The sequence below is a fragment of the Salvelinus alpinus genome, chromosome 19 (genome assembly GCF_045679555.1).
Source record: "Salvelinus alpinus chromosome 19, SLU_Salpinus.1, whole genome shotgun sequence".
Taxonomy (NCBI): domain Eukaryota; kingdom Metazoa; phylum Chordata; class Actinopteri; order Salmoniformes; family Salmonidae; genus Salvelinus; species Salvelinus alpinus.
In genome coordinates, this window is record NC_092104.1 from 41,356,201 (window position 1) to 41,371,649 (window position 15,449).

Consider the following 15,449-nt stretch of genomic DNA (forward strand, 5'->3'; position numbering starts at 1 on the left):
CCAGCCTTTCAAAGCACTTCATGGCTACAGACATGAGTGCTACAGGTCAGTAGTCATTTTGTCAGGTTACCTTAGTGTTCTTGGGCACAGGGACTATGGTGGTCTGCTTGAAACATGTTGGTATTACAGAGGGGTTGAAAATGTCAGTGAAGACACTTGCCAGTTGGTCAGCACATGCTTGCAGTACACGTCCTGGTAATCCATCTGGCTCTGCGGCCAGAACAGCTGGTGCTCTCATGCATGTTTCAGTGTTGTTTGCCTCGAAGCGAACCTAGAAATAGTTTAGCTCATCTGGTTGGCTTGTGTCACTAGGCAGCTCTCGGCTGTGCTTCCCTTTATGCTTTCCCGGTCTTCCCGGTGCGCTAAACGCCAGTGAAGACCGTTTTGATGTCTCCACATTGGATTCAATATCTCAAAAGGTATGTTGGTCATCTGCCATTGCCTGCTTGACCTATAAAAAGGTCCCCCATTCTGCTGATGTGAGTTGCTGAACAGCACACCAACATTTGAGATGCATTTAGAAAGTGAACTTGCCATTTCCAAAAAGGTTTTAAATGTAGGCCATTCATATGAAATATGTGCACAGTACTTTGTTTTAAGCATCAATTTATCAAATCAGTTCTTGTTTGCTTGCTAATTGCGAGAAGCACCTGTCAAACTCTGCAATGTCTCGGAAAACACAGGGATGTCGTTGCGCATGAGAACCTTGGAGTTTGCCAAAAAAACAGTAGGCTAGTATTGTTACTCTCCCGCCATGCAAAAATGACTGACATGGCAACACTGATGTTAATGAATAAATGCCGATTGAAATAATAAGAAAGCTGATAATTGTGCATGTGACTTGAAGGTGAGAGTACAGTAATAGATTGGCATGCAGTCCCTTTAATCATAGGCTATTGTTACTTTGTGTCTCTAAAACCACAATGGGGGGGGGGGGGGTACAATATTAATCTTAATATTCAGTTAATTCTTTACTTTTTAGAAAAAAGGTACACAACGTGCCTTCGGAAAGTATTCAGACCCCTAGACTTTTTCCACATTTTGTTAGGTTACAGCCTTACTCTAAAAATGTATTAAATTGTTTTTCCCCCTCATCAATCTACACACAATACCCCATAAGGACAAAGCAAAAACAGGTTTAGACATTTTTAATAATTTATTAAAAATAATAAACTGAAATATCATATTTACATATGTGGTACACCTGCATTGCTTGCTGTTTGGGGTTTTAGGCTGGGTTTCTGTACAGCACTTTGAGATATCAGCTGATGTAAGAAGGGCTATATAAATACATTTGATTTGACATAAGTATTCAGACCCTTTACTCAGTACTTTGTTAAAGCACCTTTGGCAGTGATAACAGCCTCGAGTCTTCTTGGGTGTGATGCAACAAAGCTCGGCACACCTGTATTTCAGAAGTTTCTCTCGTTATTCTCTGCAGATCCTCTCAAGCTCTGTCAGGTTGGATGGGGAGCGTCGCTGCACAGCTATTTTCAGGTCTCTCCAAAGATGTTCGATCGGGTTCAAGTCCGGGCTCTGGCTGAGCCACTCAAGGACATTCAGAGACTTGTCCTGAAGCCACTCCTGCATTGTATTGGCTGTGTGCTTAGGGTCGTTGCCCTGTTGGAAGGTGAACCTTCACCGCAGTCTGAGGTCCTCAGCGCTCTGGAGCAGGTTTTCATCAAGGATCTCTCTGTACTTTGCTCTGTTCATCTTTCCCTCGATCCTAACCAGTCTCCCAATCCCAGCCACTGAAAAAAATCCACGACAGCATGATGCTGCCACCACCACCATGCTTCACTGTAGGGATGGTGACAGATCTAGGAAGTGTCTTGGTAGTTCCAAACGCCTTACATTTAAGAACGATGGAGGCCACCTTCAATGCTGCAGACATTTTTTGGTAACCTTCCCCAGATCTGTGCCTCGACACAATCCTGTGACGGCGCTCTACGGACAATTCCTTCGACCTCATGTCTTGGTTTTTGCTCTGACATGCACTGTCAAATGTGGGACTTTATATAGACAGGTGTGTGCCTTTCCAAATCATGTCCAATCAATTGAATTGACCACAGGTGGACTCCAAGTTGTAGAAACAACTCAAGGATGATCAATGGAAATAGGATGCACCTGAGCCCAATTTCGAGTCTCATAGCAAAGGGTCTGAATACTTATGAAAATAAGGCATCTGTTTTTATTTTTAGAAAATTTGCAAAAATGTCTAATAAACAGTTTTGGCTTTGTCATTATGGGTTATTGTGTTTAGATTGCTGAGGCAAATTTTTATATAATACATTTTAGAATAAGGCTGTAACGTAACAATGTGTAAAAAGCAAGGGGTCTGAATACCTTCCGAAGGCACTGTAGATACAAAGTATTGATCATTATGACCATTTTAAAGTTAGAAAAGTAATACATTTAGTATGTAAAGGACAATAAACAAAAAGTAGCCAGCCTCCCATCCCGTTTCCTAACCCCACCCATCCAACCACCCACCTGACCACCCTGAAACCATGTTTTCCACCCCTTCAGAGCCATATCCCTGTAATGCTTAGAGAAGATCTCATGTCAAGTGTTATTGAAGTGTGGTTGCATGTTCACCTGCCTTATTATTTTGGGGTGTTCATATAGGCCACCAAGTGCTAACAGTCAGTATCTAAATAATGTGTGTGAAATGCTTGATAGTGTATGTGATGTAAACAGAGAGGCCTACTTTCTTAGGGACCTGAATATTGACCTGTTTTCATCAAGCTTTCCGCTCAAGAAGAAGCTTCTCACTGTAACCAGTGCCTGTAATCTGGTTCAGGTTATTAATCAACCTACCAGGGTGTTTACAAACACAACAGGAACAAGATCATCCACATGTATCGATCACATTTTTACTGATACTGTAAAACTTTGTTCTAAAGCTGTATCCGTACCCATTGGATGCAGTGATCACAATACAGTGGCTATATCCAGGAAAGCCATGGTTTCAAAAGCTGGGCCTAAAATATTATAAGAGATCATACAAAAGATTTTACTGTGACTCTTATGTGGATGATGTTAAAAATATTTGTTGGTCTGATGTGATTAATATGGAGCATCGAGACGCTGCATTTGATGAATTTATGAAATTGCTTCTTCCAATTATTGATAAACATGCGCCTGTTAAGAAACAGACTGTTAGAACTATTAAGGCTATTAATTGAAAAACGATATGGTTGAAAGAGATGGGGCAAACGGAGTGGCTAATACGTCTTGACTGGCTGGCTTACTGTCAATTGAAAAATTGTGTGACTAAACTCAACAAAAAGTTTCAAATGAAATTGTAGGAAGAAAGACATATTCAACTCAATCTTTCATCAAATTATTATTAAGAGTAAAAGTATTGCAACATGATGACTTGCCGTAAAAAAAAAGTATATTGTGGGAGGTGGGAAAATTATTGTTATCGATCAATAATGACAAACCTCCTGGCATAGCCACACCATCTGTCATATCTTTAATCTGAGCCTAGAGGAAAGGATTTGTCCACAGGCCTGGAGGGAAGCAAAAGTAATACCGCTATCCAAGATTGGTAGTGGCCTTTACTGGTTCTACAAATTACCTCAACAGCAGATTTATCAGCTTGCTGCCAGCTTTTAGCAATGGAAGCTAAATCCATTTTAGAATAAGGCTGTAACGTTATTTTTTTGGGGAAAAGTGAAGGGGTCGGAATACATTTCCCGAATGCACTGTATCAGTGAATGCCACCTCTTCCAGGGATTGAGAGACACTGTAGTAAAATATTGTCTGTGTATAATGAGATGAAGTGATCAGTTGATTTTAGGGAAATTTGTGTTATTTTTATAATTTGACAAATTGCCTGGGCCAGGTGTCCCATGGATAATAAAATAGCAAAGTAGAAACTGGATTGCCTTGTCTGCTGCTTCTTGTGATTCTGAATAAAGCAGAACAGATTTTGCCTGCTATCAAACTATGGCTGAGGGATTGGCATATAGTGTGTTTAACTAATTATTTAAACTGGTATCAATTCACATACAGTACCAGTCAAAATTTTGGACACACCTACTCATTCAAGGGATTTTCTTTATTTGTACTACTTTCTACATTGTAGAATAATAGTGAAGACATCAAAACTATGAAATAACACATATGGAATCATGTAGTAACCAGAAAAGTGCTAAACAAATCCAAATACATTTATATTTGAGATTCTTCAAAGTAGCCACCCTTTGCCTTTAAAACCTGTTATGGACAGGGGGCAGTGTTTCCACTTTGAACGAATTGCGTACCCAAACGGAATTTCCTCCTACTCTGCCCCAGAAGGTAATACATGCATATTATTATTACTATTGTATAGAAAACACTCTGAAGTCTCTAAAACTGTTTGAATTATGTCTGTAAGTAGAACAGAACTCATTTGGCAGACAAAAACCTGAGAAGACTTCCAAACAGGAAGTGAGAACTCGATCTTCAAAACAGTGCCAAATGATACCCCATATAGTTATGGATAAGCAAACACTTCCTAGAGCTTCCACTAGATGTCACCGTCTTTAGATTTTGGTTATATGATTCTACTATAAAGGAGGGGCTCATAGGAGCTATTTTACTGAGTGGTCTTCAGAAATCTCAGTCTCATTTTGCGCGCGAGAGAGTGCTCTCGTTCCAATGCTCTTTCTTCAGACAATGAAATTCTCCGGTTGGATCCTTATTGATGATTAATGTTAAACACATCCTAAATATGGATTGCATACATCATTTGACTTGTTTCTACGACCTGTAACGGAACTTTTTGAGTTTTTGTCTGGAGGGATTGCTCGTGCGTCATGAAAATGGATTCGTGGGCTGAACATGCTAACAACAAGTGGCTAAATGATGGGCTTTATGGAACTTTTCAGTCATTTATTGTCGAACTGGGAATCCTGGGAGTGCCTTCTGATGAAGTTATTCGAAGGTAAGTGCATATTTATAGTGTTTTTGTAGCTTCTGTTGACGCCAAAATGGCGACTATTTCTTTGGCTGGATTGTGCTCTGAGCGCCGTTCTCAGATTATTCTTTTTCCGTAAAGTTTATTTTGAAATCTGACACAGCGGTTGCATAGAGGATAAGTTTATCTTTAATTTTGTGAATAACACTTGCATCTTTTATCAATGTTTATTATGAGTATTTCTGCAAAATCACCGGATGTTTTGGAATCAAAACATTACTGCACGTAACGCGCCAATGTAAACTGAGATTTGTTTTAATATATGTATGCACATTATCGAACAAAACACACAATACATGTATAACATGATGTCCTATGACTGTCATCTGATGAAGATAATCGAAGGTTAGTGATTCATTTTAACTATATTTCTGCTTTTTCTAACTCCTATTGTTGGCTGAAAAAATGGCTGTGTGTGTTTGTGACTTGGCTCTGACCTAACATAATCATATGTTGTGCTTTCACTGTAAATCATTTCTGAAATCGGACACCATGGGTAGATTAACAAGATGTTTATCTTTCATCTGCTATATTGGACTTGTTAATGTGTGAAGGTATATTATAAGCACTTGTTGGACATGTACTGGCTTAAGCAGGGGGACACGTCTGGCACTGCAGGATTTGAGTCCCTGGCGGCGTAGTGTGTTACTGATGGTAGGCTTTGTTACTTTGGTCCCAGCTCTCTGCAGGTCATTCACTAGGTCCCCCCGTGTGGTTCTGGGATTTTTGCTCACCGTTCTTGTGATCATTTTGACCCCACGGGGTGAGATCTTGCGTGGAGCCCCAGATCAAGGGAGCTTATCAGTGGTCTTGTATGTCTTCCATTTCCTAATAATTGCTCCCACAGTTGATTTCTTCAAACCAAGCTGCTTACCTATTGCAGATTCAGTCTTCCCAGCCTGGTGCAGGTCTACAATTTTGTTTCTGGTGTCCTTTGACAGCTCTTTGGTCTTGGCCATAGTGGAGTTTGGAGTGTGACTGTTTGAGGTTGTGGACAGGTGTCTTTTATACTGATAACAAGTTCAAACAGGTGCCATTAATACAGGTAACGAGTGGAGGACAGAGGAGCCTCTTAAAGAAGAAGTTACAGGTCTGTGAGAGCCAGAAATCTTGCTTGTTTGTAGGTGACCAAATAATTATTTTCCACCATAATTTGCAAATAAATTCATAAAAAATCCTACAATGTGATTTTCTGGATTTTTTTTCTTCTCATTTTGTCTGTCATAGTTGAAGTGTACCTATGATGAAAATTACAGGCCTCTCTCATATTTTTAAGTGGGAGAACTTGCACAATTGGTGGCTGACTAAATACTTTTTTGCCCCACTGTATACCAGGCCTTGTTTCCTAAGATTTTTCATAGTGTTCTATTGTTTCCAGTACTTTTCTTATATCATCTCCAATGTATCATACATGTAAAAAACAAATTGTCTGATTAGGATGCATAATATCCGACAATACCTTTCTAATTCTATGCATTTTGCGCTATGCATTTTGCATCACAACACTGAAGTGTAAGGGGGTGTAACAGTATAACTTTAAACCGTCCCCTCGCCCCGACCCGGGCGCGAACCAGGGACCCTCTGCACACATCAACAATAGTCACCCACGAAGCGTCTAACTAGCTAGCCATTTCACATCCGTTACAGGGGCTCCAATTTTTGTTTTATGGACTGGATCTTTATATTTACCACAGGGGAATTGTGGACGGGCAGATTATGCTATCTGCTGATGCGAAATAAAACTTTTTAGTTTCAATAGAATGAATTTCCCACACTTGAATGTTATTTACTATATATTTTTTTAAACAAGTCCGTTAATGCATAGTAATTACGCAATAGAAAGCCACGATAAGGCCACACATTTCAATGCATGCCACCGGGGAAAAAAACGTTACCAATGTTGGCCTTTTATCAGATCCAAATATTTTCGCATCAACTATAACTGATTTCAGTAGGATATATATATATATACACACACAGATATATACAGTGGGGAGAACAAGTATTTGATACACTGCCGATTTTGCAGGTTTTCCTACTTACAAAGCATGTAGAGGTCTGTCATTTCTATCATAGGTACACTTCAACTGTGAGAGACGGAATCTAAAACAAAAATCCAGAAAATCACATTGTATGATTTTTAAGTAATTAATTTGCATTTTATTGCATGACATAAGTATTTGATACATCAGAAAAGCAGAACATAATATTTGGTACAGAACCCTTTGTTTGCAATTACAGAGATCATACGTTTCCTGTAGTTCTTGACCAGGTTTGCACACACTGCAGCAGGGATTTTGGTCCACTCCTCCATACAGACCTTCTCCGGATGCTTCAGGTTTCGGGGCTGTCGCTGGGCAATACGGACTTTCAGCTCCCTCCAAAGATTTTCTATTGGGTTCAGGTCTGGAGACTGGCTAGTCCACTCCAGGACCTTGAGATGCTTCTTACGGAGCCACTCCTTAGTTGCCCTGGCTGTGTGTTTCGGGTCGTTGTCATGCTGGAAGACCCAGCCACGACCCATCTTCAATGCTCTTACTGAGGGAAGGAGGTTGTTGGCCAAGATCTCGCGATACATGGCCCCATCCATCCTCCCCTCAATACGGTGCAGTCGTCCTGTCCCCTTTGCAGAAAAGCATCCCCAAAGAATGATGTTTCCACATCCATGCTTCACGGTTGGGATGGTGTTCTTGGGGTTGTACTCATCCTTCTTCTTCCTCCAAACACGGCGAGTGGAGTTTAGACCAAAAAGCTCTATTTCTGTCTCATCAGACCACATGACCTTCTCCCATTCCTCCTCTGGATCATCCAGATGGTCATTGGCAAACTTCAGACGGGCCTGGACATGCGCTGGCTTGAGCAGGGGGACCTTGCGTGCGCTGCAGGATTTTAATCCATGACTGCGTAGTGTGTTACTAATGGTTTTCTTTGAGACTGTGGTCCCAGCTCTCTTCAGGTCATTGACCAGGTCCTGCCGTGTATTTCTGGGCTGATCCCTCACCTTCCTCATGATCATTGATGCCCCACGAGGTGAGATCTTGCATGGAGCCCCAGACCGAGGGGGATTGACCGTCATCTTGAACTTCCATTTTCTAATAATTGCGCCAACAGTTGTTGCCTTCTCACCAAGCTGCTTGCCTATTGTCCTGTAGCCCATCCCAGCCTTGTGCAGGTCTACAATTTTATCCCTGATGTCCTTACACAGCTCTCTGGTCTTGACCATTGTGGAGAGGTTGGAGTCTGTTTGATTGAGTGTGTGAACAGGTGTCTTTTATACAGGTAACAAGTTCAAACAGGTGCAGTTAATACAGGTAATGAGTGGAGAACAGGAGGGCTTCTTAAAGAAAAACTAACAGGTCGGTGAGAGCCAGAATTCTTACTGGTTGGTAGGTGATCAAATACTTATGTCATGCAATAAAATGCAAATTAATTACTTAAAAATCATAAAATGTGATTTTCTGGATTTTTGTTTTAGATTCCGTCTTTCACATTTGAAGTGTACCTATGATAAAAATGACAGACCTCTACATGCTTTGTAAGTAGGAAAACCTGCAAAATCGGCAGTGTATCAAATACTTGTTCTCCCCACTGTATATATACACACACACATATGTAACACACACACACACATACACACTAAAGATATTCCGCCCATATGAACTTATTTAATTTATGCCAAAAAACAACCATACATGATTTAAGGAAAATCAGCAAACACAATTAATTTTTCTTCACATTCTTTAATAAGACTCAAACACAAACACGCAATAGGCTACAGCTCGCTTCACAGCTGCTTCCCAACGAAATACAAGGAAACTCAAGGATTTGTAGCCTACAGTGCGCTGAGGGCGAGTGCGCTCTGTACGCAGCATTGGGCCCTTCCTGAAGCGTTTTGTGTGTTTGTGTGTATAAAGACTTGCCTCCATGATGAAGCGTTTGTCGTAGCTGCCGCCGGTCTCTGATAGGAGTTCGTACTTCAGGCCTCTGCGTTTCTCATTCAGCTCCATCACTGGGTTCTTGCCCCCTGCCGTAAGGAGAGGGCCTGGGGTGCGGGACTAGGGATAATAATAGGATGAAATCACTACCTCTCTATAATTGTAAGAGATGGGGTTCAGTCGGTGAATCACACAAAACATATCCATTATAGATGTACACCAGTTGAACAACTATCGCATATACTGTAGGCAATCACAGTGAAAGCCACCGGACACAACCTGGACCTGAATATAAAGCTTTCAAATTCTGTTAAGATTTATAATAGGTTTCCATGTTCGTGTGGTAACATCATGTTGTCAGTGTGATGGTTGTGTGGTTAGCTAGTGTTCGTGTGACGGTCGTGTTGTGTTGTTAGCGTGACTGTTGTGTGGTTACCTCGTGTGCGTCTGAGGAGGAGGTGACAGAGTTTCTGCTGGAGCTGGTGGACATTCTGTCGTTTCTATCACTTCTATGGTTGGGTCCCTCGCCGTCAGCACTCAGGGAGTCCAGGTCCACATCGAAGTCAGCTGGGTAACCTAGTGCCTGTAGGACCTGGAGAACAGGAGCAAAAGGAACAAAGATAGTAAAATAATATATACTGTAAGATCAAGAGGAGGAGCACTTCCTTGGACACTGTGTGTTATCATGGTAGAGTGCACCCAGTAGTTGTGCCCTATCTGCAATGTATCAATGTAATAATACTGTCTGTGTCACAGTTCTACAATACATGTATAGATGATTCTACATCATCTTTCTTAAAAATCCACTCTTCTCCATCAATCCAATACTTCTCTCATGTTACTGGCCTCAGCCTGTCCTAACTACTACTCTTCATCATCTCGTAACATGCATCTCTCCATGTATTCTTCCCATGCCATTTACTGAAATAGGTTTATTGGGTACCTTAAGTGCTACTCGTAGTTTGGCCGTCTTCTTGGAGGCGCCGGAAGCCTCGTAGACAGTGCCGTGGACGTCCACAGACATGGTGAAGACTGGAGCGTGGACCGGGCCGGACTGGGACAATAGCTTGTACTGCAGCCCTGGGTGGACCTGGTTCAGTCTTATCAGGGCGTTCATGGAGTGGTTTGGGTCCATCATGTTATTGTCCAGAACTAGGAGGAAACATGGAGACCATATAGGGTTTCAATTACATAAATTAAAAGTATATGAGATAGATTGAGATTCTGAACAGTACTTTATAAACTCAGCAAAAAAAATGTCCCTTTTTTCAGGACCCTGGTCTTTCAAAGATAATTTGTAAAAATCCAAATAACTTCACAGATCTTCATTGTAAAGGGTTTAAAACACTGTTTCCCATGCTTGTTCAATGAACCATAAACAATTAATGAACATGCACCTGTGGAACGGTCGTTAAGACACTTAGACGGTAGGCAATTAAGGTCACAGTTATGAAAACTTAGGACACTAAAGAAGACTTTCTACTGACTCTGGAAAAACACCAAATGTGAACGTGCTTTAGGCATGCTGCAAGGAGGCATGATGACTACAGATGTGGCCAGGGCAATAAATTGCAATGTCCATACTGTGAAACGCCTAAGACGGCGCTACAGGGAGATAGAACGGACAGCTGATCGTCCTCGCAGTGGCAGACCACGTGTAACAACACCTGCACAGGATCGGTACATCCGAACATCACACCTGCGGGACAGGTACAGGATGGCAACAACTGCCCGAGTTACACCAGGAACGCACAATCCCTCCATCAGTGCCCAAACTGTCCACAATAGGCTGAAAGAGGCTGGACTGAGGGCTTGTAGGCCTGTTGTAAGGCAGGTCCTCACAAGATATCACCGGCAACAACGTCACCTATGGGCACAAACCCACCGTCCCTGGACCAGACAGGATTGGCAAAAAGTGCTCCCACGGTTGTGTCTCACCAGGGGTGATGGTCGGATTCTAATTTATCGTCGAAGGAATGAGCGTTACACCGAGGCCTGTACTCTGGAGCGGGATCGATTTGGAGGTGGAGGGTCCGTCATGGTCTGGGGCGGTGTGTCACAGCATCATCCGACTGCAGGCAATCTCAATGCTGTGCGTTACAGGGAAGACATCCTCCTCCCTCATGTGGTACCCATCCTGCAGGCTCATCCTGACATGACCCTCCAGCATGACAATGCCACTAGCCATACTGCTCATTCTGTGCGTGATTTCCTACAAGACAGGAATGTCAGTGTTCTGCTATGGCCAGCGAAGAGCCCGGATCTCAATCCCATTGAGCATGTCTGGGACCTGTTGGATCGGAGGGTGAGGGCTAGGGCCATTCCCCCCAGAAATGTCCAGGAACGTGCAGGTGCCTTGGTGGCAGAGAGGGGTAACATCTCACAGCAAGAAGTGGCAAATCTGATGCAGTCCATGAGGAGGAGATGCACTGTAGTACTTAATGCAGCTGGTGGCCACACCATTTTTTTTACATTTTTTAAAAAACATTTTAGTCATTTAGCAGATGCTCTTATCCAGAGCGACTTACAGTAGAGTGCATACATTTTATTACATTTTTTACATACTGAGACAAGGATATCCCTACCGGCCAAACCCTCCCTACCGGCCAAACCCTCCCTAACCCGGACGACGCTATGCCAATTGTGCGTCGCCCCACGGATCTCCCGGTTGCGGCCGGCTGCGACAGAGCCTGGGCGCGAACCCAGTCCAGCCTGGGCGTGAACCCAGAGACTCTGGTGGCGCAGCTAGCACTGCGATGCAGTGCCCTAGACCACTGCGCCACCCGGGAGACAGGGTGGCGCAGTGGTCACCAGATACTGACTGTTACTTTAGATTTTGACCCCCCCCCCCCTTTGTTCAGTAACATTTCTGTTAGTCACATCTGTGGAACTTGTTCAGTTTATGTCTCAGTTGTTGAGTCTTGTTATGTTCATACAAATATTTACACATGTTAAATTTGCTGAAAATAAATGCAGATGACAGTGAGAGGACATTTCTTTTTTTGCTGTGTTTAGGTCTAGTTCTATACAGTGGATTCTGAACTAGGTTAGCATGGCAGGTGTCAAGGCATGTCTAATCTAAATGCCCAGGCAGCAAGGAGTGAAATTGAGGAAGGGAGCAGGTGTGTCAGATAGTGGGAGAACGTGGTGGTGCTAATACAAGGACAGCGTCCTATAATGTAGGTAAGTGTCCTGTGAGAGGTGGCGAGGTGTAGAAAGATAATTGTGTGAGAGACTGCCTGGAGGGGGATTAATCCCCAGTCCATTTCAACCCCCTATCTGTCAGTCACCTGCTTTGAACTGTGGAAGATCAAAGTCCTGTGGGATTGGAGTCACAGTGAGGGGAAATTTAATTACTGTGACACAGACAGCCTTACTAGCCATAAGGGGTAGATGAGAGATGGTATGGGATGAATACCCCACTCAGAATGCTATTTTTGAGTATTGACATTCCTCTAATGTACCAGCATTCTATTATAGAGTTCTTATATGGGCAATTGGCATAGGCTGATCTACAGAAAGTCTACGCATCTACATTACATCAAGTAGTTCTCTAGGCTGAACGGAGAGGAAAGGGATTTCCCTACACTGCGGAAGGATTTAGCCAGAGCAGCAGTGAATCTGACCTCTCATCGGGTTGTGTTTCATCCTCTTGAAGAGCTGTCTGTCGTCAATGTGTCTGTCTTCGTGCTGCCTTTTACGACAGGTTCCTGTGTAATACAAATGATGGTTTCACCTTCAGGAGAGCAGAGACAACCTGAGATCTCGAGCATGTGCACACACACACACACACACACACACACACACACACACACACCTTTGTCTAACCCGGAGATTCTGTGTGACGGTTTGGTTGGAGTGACAGGATTCATATTCAGGACCTTATAAAGCTGTCCAAAGGCTAGGAGGCGTAGCGCATGCTGAAACAGACAGACACAGTATGAAACCAGACAGAATGAGGGCACAAAACTAGAGTCAAAAACAACCACAAGCCCTATAGGAATGAGCCATGCTAGAAATACCTACTAGAACGTAATCAATGGGTGAATTAAATACGGAACTATCGATCAATAGCATGTATTTAATATTATACTACGAGATTCTGCTATTTAAGTCTATATGAAGGAAGTTAGCAGTACTTTCACAAGCAAATGATAGCATGCATTAGCGCAATGACTGGAATTGTACAGGTACAGTAGCATTGCTATGCCAAAATCTAGCAGTACCCCATTAATTTATTTAATTTGATTAGTATTTTACTATTTTATTAGGATCCCCAATTAGCTCTTCCTAGAGTCCAAATAGGAAACAAAACAAACAAAATACATAACACTACAATTAATAATACAATAAAAAAAAATAAAAAAAATGCCTCTTAATACTGTGCATTTCCCAGCCTCTGTTCTGGACCTGGGGAATGTGAAGAGACCTCTGGCTGCATGACTTGTGAGGTACCGATAATGATCTGAAATGTGTGCAAACTGCTTCAGTACCAGTTCAGTAGATTTGGCATAGGTCCCCAGATCCTCAAAAAGTTCTACAGCAGCACTATCAAGAGCATCCTGACCAATTGCATCACTGCCTGGTATGGTAACTGCTCGGTATCTGGCTACAGAGGAGTGTGTATGGCCCAGTACATCACTGGAGCCAAGCTTTCTGCCATCCAGGACCTATATACTAAGAGGTGTCAGAGGAAGGCCCAAAAAAACATTAAAGACTCCAGTCACCCAAGTCATAGACTGTTCTCTCTGCTATCGTACGGCAAGCGCTACCGCAGCGCCAAGTCTAGGACTAAAAGGCTCCTACCCCCAAGCCATAAGACTGCTGAACAATTCATAAAATGGCCAACCGGACTAGACTATTTACATTGACGACCCCCCCCCCCCCCTTTGCTTTTACACTGCTGCTACTCCCTGTTTATTATCTATGCATAGTCACCTTACCCCTACCTACATGTCCAAATTACCTCGACTAATCTGTACCCCAGCACACTGACTCGGTACCGGTACCAGTTGTATATAGCCTCGTTATTGTGTTACTTTTTAATTAATGTTTTACTTTAGTTTATATAATAAATATTTTCTTAACTCTATTTCTTGAACTGCATTGTTGGTTAAGGGCTTGTAACTAAGTATTTCACGGTAAGGTCTACACTTGTATTTGGCGCATGTGACAAATAAAATTTGATTTGACCTCTTCCCATTTTAACAACCATAGAGTCAACACGTTTTGATCATTACAGCTTGCTATCTAGGCTTACCCCCAGCAGTTTTAACTTACATTGGAAACATATACACAATTGCAACAACCTTGACTTACACTGTACAGTGCATGGACAGAACAGATTTCCTCCTACCTGGAGCGAGAAACCGAGAGATCCTCCTCACCTTCCTCTACCCTCCCTATAGTATTACATTGCATTCTGCTCAGGGACAGGGCAGTCTAGAAGTGTTTTTGTGTAAGCAGCACTAAGCAGTGCTGGTGCGCTGGGAATGCTTTCCCACGCTCATTAGTGGGCTAATTAGGCCTCCATCATGAGTAATTTCTTTCCTGATGTATACAAGTCTGACTTTACAGCATTGTAGGTATGTAATATAGAGTTGAAGTCGGAAGTTTACATAAACTTTAGCCAAATACATTTAAACTCAGTTTTTCACAATTCCTGACATTTAATCATAGTAAAAATTCCCTGTCTAAGGTCAGTTAGGATCACCACTTTATTTTAAGAATGTGAAATGTCAGAATAAGAGTAGAGAGAATAATTTATTTCAGCTTTTTATTTCTTTCATCACATTCCCAGTGGGTCAGAAATGTACATACACTCAATTAGTATTTGCTAGCATTACCTTTAAAATTGTTTCAGGTAGCCTTCCACAAGCTTCCCACAATAAGTTGGGTGAATTTTGGCCCATTCCTCCTGACAGAGCTTTTTCAGTTCTGCACACAAATTTTCTTTGAGATTGAGTTCAGGGCTTTGTGATGGCCACTCCAATACCTTGATTTTGTTGTCCTTAAGCCATTTTGCCACAACTTTGGAAGTATGCTTGGGGTCATTGTCCATTTGGAAGACCCATTTGTGACCAAGCTTTAACTTCCTGACTGATGTGTTGAGATGTTGCTTCAATATATCCACATAATTTTCATTCCTCATGATGCCAACTATTTTGGGAAGTGCACCAGTCCCTCCTGCAGCAAAGCACCCCCACAACATGAATCTGCCACCCCCGTGCTTCACGGTTGGCATGGTGTTCTTCCGCTTGCAAGCCTCCCCCTTTTTCCTCCAAATAGAACGATGGTCATTATGGCCAAAAAGTTATATTTTTGTTTCATCAGATCAGAAAACATTTCTCCAAAAAGTAACATTTTTGTCCCCATGTGCAGTTGCAAACCGTAGTCTGGCTTTTTAATGGCGGTTTTGGAGCAGTGGCTTCTTCCTTGCTGAGCGGCCTTTCAGGTTATGTCGATATAGGACTCGTTTTACTGTGGATGTAGATACTTTTGTACCTGTTTCCTCCAGCATCTTCACAAGGTCCTTTGCTGTTGTT

The 15,449-nt window shown here is 42.4% G+C and overlaps 1 protein-coding gene across 1 annotated transcript in view; it reads right to left on the reverse strand.

The window, feature by feature from the left end:
- Positions 1–15,449, reverse strand: part of LOC139545608 (spermatid perinuclear RNA-binding protein-like) — a 47,536-nt gene that overhangs the window by 3,997 nt on the left and 28,090 nt on the right. The window contains exons 10-14 of the mRNA XM_071353571.1: positions 12,722–12,824; positions 12,531–12,614; positions 9,848–10,056; positions 9,341–9,496; positions 8,890–9,024 (exon numbers count right to left, since the gene is read on the reverse strand). Of these exons, the coding sequence (XP_071209672.1) occupies positions 8,890–9,024; positions 9,341–9,496; positions 9,848–10,056; positions 12,531–12,614; positions 12,722–12,824 (687 nt within the window). The remainder of the gene's footprint in view (positions 1–8,889; positions 9,025–9,340; positions 9,497–9,847; positions 10,057–12,530; positions 12,615–12,721; positions 12,825–15,449) is intronic.